Genomic DNA, 6,587 nt, shown 5'->3' on the forward strand with positions numbered 1-6,587 from the left:
ACATAATGATCAATCAAAATCTCTATATTTAAAATGGTCTAACATGATCAACCAAAATGAAACATGGTTAACCAAACATCATCACAATACCACTACTGTATGACAAGTATCATCAAATACAAAATTACGATACAACAAGTAAATACATCAAAGTAAATGTATTTATGTATATAGTAAGTCTCATACAACTCATATTATACCATAAATAAATAATACGGAAAGTAAATCTATTCGTGTATATAATAAGTCTCATACAACTCATATTATACCATAAATAAATATTTTTCACTTCATCAATTAACCACATTAACCACATATAATCCATAAATAAAACCTTTCGGTCAATCTTGCACAATTATCTATAAAATATTGAGTAGTTGTCCTCATTCTTTAAAATACAATCCCTATTTCCATGAATTAGCGTCGGTCATAGTGTGTGGGCCTAACTCTTTAAATATTATAAAATATTTAGTAGCTGGCCTAAGCATGGGTCACAATGTCTGGGCCTGAGTCTTTAAAATATAAATCACTAATAGCGTCTTCCCTAAGTAGTCAGCGTAGTGACAAATAGGCTATAATTTAATAATGTTTCTACGGTCAAGTATGAGTTGTTTATGGACCAGGGATGGCCACAGCGACACGCAATATGCGTTGAGTATACATTTGGAATAAAAATGGATTGCTTGTCCAAGGAGCCAAGCCATCTGGAAAGTTAATCAACCGGGAATCTTTCATGTCACCTACGCATCAAGCAAGTTTAATAAGACTGTGTGGAGACTTTCAGATCGCGCACGCGCTGCACCTCGTGGGTCAGCCCCACAAATTGGCTGCCATTAAGTACATTCATGATGCTACCCAAACAGACATAGATGCTTGCAAGTAGCAAGGCAATGGCGATGCTGGATAAGCAGGCAATCGCTCGAGTGCAGACATTGGCGGAGAGTGGAATCGAGACGGTTCCGCCGCAGTTCGTGAGGCAAGTGGAGAAGGCACTCGTACAGGAGGACCTGCATGTTCCCATTATCGATTTGCAGGGTTTGAGCCTTCTGCCGCGACATCATGATCAGAATCACACAATCGCTGCCCAAATTTCAGAGGCTGCAGAGAAGTGGGGTTTCTTCCTCATTACAAATCATGGCGTCCCGGACTCTCTTATTGCTCGAGTACAAGCAGCCGGCAAGGCTTTCTTCCAACTTCCGATTGAAGAAAAGGAAGCATACGCAAACGAACCAAAAAATCCCATCGGCTATGGCAGCAAAGTCGGATACTCAGAGGGAGAGGATAAATCGGACTGGGGAGACTATTACTATAACAGTCTATGGCCTCCTGCCAAGAGAGAAATGACGAAATGGCCCATACAAGTCTCTGATTTCACGTAACGGTTATCTACTTTCTGTGTGAATCTATATATTGTATTTGTGTGGAGAAGGGTTAAGCCTAAGATGTCTGAAAACAAATTTTGTTGTTGCAGGGAAGCTATGGATGAATACAGGAGAGAGTTGTCCAAGTTATTCGAGTGGGTGATGACGGTATTGTCGCGTGATCTGGGCTTAGAGACGGAAAATTCTCTGAACGAAAGCGTGGGAGAGGAGAGGAAGGAATTGCATATCAGAATAAATTATTATCCACCGTGTCCTCAACCGGATCTGGTTGTGGGATTGGCACCCCATTCTGACATCGTCGCGCTGACCATTCTCCTCGACGACCAATGCCCAGGGCTTCAAATTCGCAAAGATGGGGAGTGGCTTGATGTCCAATGCGTTCCTGGCGCTCTGGTTGTGAATGTCGGTGATCAGTTGGAGGTAGGTTGAAATCATACTTCTAACAGACTGATACAGACATGCTGAAACGATTAATTGGGTTGATAACAGCTGGTATGTTGATGAAGCAGATATTGAGCAATGGGAAATACAAGAGCATCGAGCACAGGAGCGTGGTGCACAAAGACCGCTCGAGAATGTCATGGGCCATGTTTTGCAGCCCAGCGCCTGATGTGGTGGTGTCACCCAGGACAGAATTGACGGACGAGGAGCATCCTCCATTGTACCTGGGAGTTTCTTTTGGTGAGTATCGGATGAAATTTTTCAAAAAGGGTTTTGAAGGAAAGGACCACGTTCACGGACTGAAGGTGCAGAGCGATTGCCACAGCAAGCAAGCAAGCATTTAATGCCGAGGAACAGCGTAGCCTGTCTTGCGTCCGTTAAACGCTTTCTTGTCTTCGTTTTTTTCACGATACCTTAAGGTTGTATCGTCTTTGTTTGTTCTTTATGAGCGGTAAAGACATTGTGCCTGAGTAGTTTCGCAGAGACACAGTTTCACATCTGGGGGATTTTATATATTTTAAGAGTGCTTATGTTTTGATTAAATCATATATATATATATATTTTGTATTTTTGTGATCAAACCTCTCCATTTCATAATAGACCACATGTTGGGGATTTGATATATTTTAAAAGTGTGTATGTTTTGATTAAATCATAATTATATATATATATATATATATATATATATATATTATTATATTTTGTTTGATATCATCGGGATGCTATGTATCAATTAAACTAAATTTGATCTATGCAATTTTTAAAATTATTTTAATTACCATTAAATTAAATGAGGTCAAAAATGTTTTCCATATGAAACTTTTTCAACCAAGGTTCTTGTGAGGAGGGGACCAATATAAATTAATATATTATTAATAATATATATAAATATAATCAATTAAATAGTTACCCACCATAAACAAAAACATAATTTCTCAACCCTCTCTCATATATATATTATTTTATTAAAATAAGTAATAATATTTTATTTAGGAAAAAAAATACAAAGTTCTAATTATTATTGAACACTTAGAATTATAATACTCATGAATAGAATTATATTACTCATGAAAAACACAACTCAATACCCATGCCTTAAATTATGATACTCATAAAAAACCAACTCAATCCCCATTCCTTGAGATAAGCCACCATACACTATTTAAAAATGAAAACACTGATATTGTAATGACAAATGTAATTCGTTGTTATTGTTGATTATAAATATCATCATATATGCTGCATAGGGCAGTCACAATGGATCTGTGTATGTGCCGTAAACCCATGTCCATCTCACGATTTTTAATGTCTATCACATCATTTGAGTTTGAAGCGTCCGAGGAAAGAAAAAGGAGATGGACATGGTCGGTAAAAGGTATTCCTTAGATTTCCAATCTCATGCACTAAAAAGTATAATCTTAGAAAGAAAAAATCTATTTCATCAACTTAAAAAATCTATTTTTATAAATTATAAATCATAAAGGTTGAAAAGGAAAAATCTCGAATCAATATTTTAGATTATATTTGTTGTTTAATTATAATTTTCCATTTTTGTTTTCATAGTGAAATAATAAAGGTTTATTAATATGTTTAATTTAGAATGGGAGTTTTTAAAATTTAATTTATTTTTGTGAAAAAGATAGGTGAGGATGGAGATTTAACTTTTATATATATTTTAAGCGAAAGTTTATATCCATTTTAAAATAATTTATAATTAAAATAAAATAAATTTATTATTAAATATTGCACTTTTGATACCTAACTAATTGGTTATAAAAAATCCAATCTACCATGTTTTATGATGTATTCATAAATATGATATATTCATAAATAAAATAGTTATAGTTGTAGGTGACATAATCATTGCACCAACAACCTCCAATAAGATCTCTGATAAAGGCATCTTTGGATAACACTTTCTATTATAACCTTAATCAATGGCCATTGGTTATGAGAATGGTTCGATCCTAATTAATAGTATTCCCACCAGAGAGTTCATGCTCCTCTCCTTCCATTTTCCAACCTAAAATGCCAAACAGAGTAGTCTACCTAGGCGGTAGAATGGCCAGTTTTCCATCACCGGCCAGAAAATCGTCCGGCTTCGGCCACTGGAAATTCCTCCGCCCTCCACCACCCTCCTTCTCCGCCACCCTCCCCTCGTAATCCTGACATTCCCTAACAGAAGATCCGATCAGGGTTGGCAATCCTGACATCCCCTGACAGATTGGGTCCAAGCTGGAGAGTTATTGCCATTGGAAATTCGAAATGAGGAATTGCGTGGGCTGCTCTCTCACCTTCCTCCTCGACTCGGCGTGTCACGCCCCTACACCTGCGGTAGTCTTCCAACCGCTTATAGCAAGGTGCGGCACCACTGAACGCTTTCTTTTCACCAATACTCACCTTCATGGACTATGCCTAATTCACTTGTCCTTACTTAGTTTGTTTTTTGCAACCAAGTAAAATGCAATTATCCTTTATACTTAATGAATCCCATACTCATTCATTATCATCATGCAATTAACCAAGAACAACAACAATTGCAAACAAGTATAAAGGGGAGGGGCAAATCCCGAACAAGTCTGCCCGACAATATATTATAACCAGTATTTCTTCAATAATACAATCATCAAATATACTTGGAAAAACTCCAAGTCTATACTTAGAATATTTACAACCGAGGCGTAAACTTCCTTTACAATACTTGTGCCAACCTTACACGGTAGGAGGGTGCTCACCCGAAACACCTAGAACTCCACCTTAAGTTCTGCACAAAACCGCATGCTCATCGACCAACACACAACACACTCTTCCAACCATCAACCAAGACTTACACTTGCGCAATCTCCAAGTCAATGCGCATGAGTTATGTGCATGCCTCAACCCAACTGCGCACTTTTCTCTTGCGTAGATGCTATGAGCGAATGCCAAGTCGAATGATTGATGAACAAATGAGCTTGAAGCTCCTCTTACTTATACCATTCCATGCGTTGATTTACAAGGGGTGTGCAGCCCCTTGGCCGACCCCCAAAAGTCTTCAACGCATGCCCACAAGCTCCCTTAACAAGTCGGCTTGCACACATTCTAATCATCGCATATATATATATATATATATATATATATATATATATATATATATATATATATATATATATATATATATATGCGCACGCTCACACTTAGTTGCATAAGTGTTGTCGCATATACCGTCGCATTGTCCACGGCTTCGTCGCACTTTCGTCACATTTCCACCGCAGCTCCGTCGCAACGTGCGCCCGTGCGCTTGCCCGTGCGCCCGCGTGCCTACCCGCGCGCCCTCGTGCACGACCTCACCCGGCGCCCGTCACACCGATGTTCCGAAGGCCTTACATCCTCCTCCACCTGAAGTCGTTGTCATCCTCGACAACATACCATCTCGGTAGCCATCCACTAAGATCATCATCATCCATGATGTCGACTCCTCCACATAAGGCAAACATCCCTGCAACATGTGTAGAACTCCATCTCCATCATGTCTCACCTTAGTGACTAACTGCCACCAAGATACCCATACCAAGGTATGCACCTCTACGGTATGTTCCCCATCAGATATCATCTTGATCCATGATCATCGACTCCTCTGCCACAATCTCCACTGCAACATCTCGTGTCGACCCCATCATGTGTCATCATGTGAACCTCTGTCATGATACTCCAACAAAATGCCAACACATCTCTGCACACTTCGCGACCCCATGTCTGAACTAGTTGGGTAGCTAATCCAACCATCACGCTCAATCCATGAGAGTGAACATCCTCATGCCATCATCAGTTGTTCCTCAAACATCTGCCACATCCTCGACTCATCAAGAATCTACCACCATAATCCATGCTCAGGTCCATGGAAACTCCATCCATCTGTGACATGTCATGATGCTTGATGCCAAGTCATCCCTGCACCAACAGTGATACATGCTCAAACATGTTTTAAGGACTCACTTCCATGAGCAGCTAACAATGAGCCCCATCTTCTTCATCCATCTAAGAAGATGTAGAGGGAGTAGAGCCTGAAGGCTCTCCCTCACTAATCAACTCAATCCATCTATCAGGATCCTCAATCTCCATCCTTTGTAGATAAGCATCCCGGTCTTCCTTCTGGACATCCGGCCTCACATATACCTCATCATCATCATCATCATCCTCCACCAACTCTAGCCTTCTTGTCAAATCCAAGATGCTATCTGAAAGTGATCTAATGACCAATGACTGCTCGGTAAGCTTTGCCTCAATAGTAGACAATCGCTTATTCACCTTTTCCTTATCCTCCATTTGCATCACTCCCAATTTACAATCAGGTCTTGTCACACCAATGGTTGGAACACCAATGGGTACATCTTCCCTTCCATCATAAATGTAGAGCTTCCTCAAATGTGGAACAACCATAGCCTCAAATTGTTTCATAAACTCCATCCCCAATACAGCTTCATAGTCATCAATCCGCACTATAGTGAAGTCCACCTTCCCGGTCCATTCACCAAGTGTAGTGTCCACCCTCTCAGCTATACCAAGAATCTCAATAGGAGGAGAATTCACTGTCTTCATTTGTGCCTTTGCCGGTACAAACTTCAACCCAATTCTTCTCGCAGTATCTTCGCTCATGAAGTTGTGAGAAGCCCCACTATCCACCATAGTGAGTATATCAACACCTCCAACCTTCATCTGAACATACTCCAATCTGTTCCTCTCAGGATCCCTCCTAGAGACCACCTCCGTAGTAGCAGAAGCACC

At 39.9% G+C, this 6,587-nt stretch overlaps 1 protein-coding gene across 1 annotated transcript; it reads left to right on the plus strand.

The window, feature by feature from the left end:
• The first annotated feature begins 781 nt into the window (after positions 1 to 781).
• LOC149159291 (flavonol synthase/flavanone 3-hydroxylase-like) lies at positions 782 to 2,293 on the plus strand. Its single transcript, XM_089436449.1, has 3 exons — positions 782 to 1,375; positions 1,472 to 1,802; positions 1,892 to 2,293. The coding sequence occupies exons 1-3, from the start codon at positions 870 to 872 to the stop codon at positions 2,165 to 2,167; spliced, it is 1,113 nt and encodes a 370-aa protein (XP_089292575.1). The 5' UTR covers positions 782 to 869; the 3' UTR covers positions 2,168 to 2,293.
• Positions 2,294 to 6,587: the final 4,294 nt, after the last annotated feature.

The sequence above is a fragment of the Pinus tabuliformis genome, chromosome 5_2 (genome assembly GCF_031772625.1).
Source record: "Pinus tabuliformis cultivar Carrire ecotype Pingquan chromosome 5_2, CPIR1, whole genome shotgun sequence".
Lineage (NCBI taxonomy): Eukaryota > Viridiplantae > Streptophyta > Pinopsida > Pinales > Pinaceae > Pinus > Pinus tabuliformis.

Coding starts and splice junctions, on each gene's coding strand:
- LOC149159291 (XM_089436449.1), top strand. CDS start 870: ATGCTTGCAAGTAGCAAGGCAATGGCGATGCTGGATAAGCAGGCAATC. Junction 1,376..1,471: donor ATACAAGTCTCTGATTTCAC/GTAACGGTTATC, acceptor TTGTTGTTGCAG/GGAAGCTATGGATGAATACA. Junction 1,803..1,891: donor ATGTCGGTGATCAGTTGGAG/GTAGGTTGAAAT, acceptor TTGATGAAGCAG/ATATTGAGCAATGGGAAATA.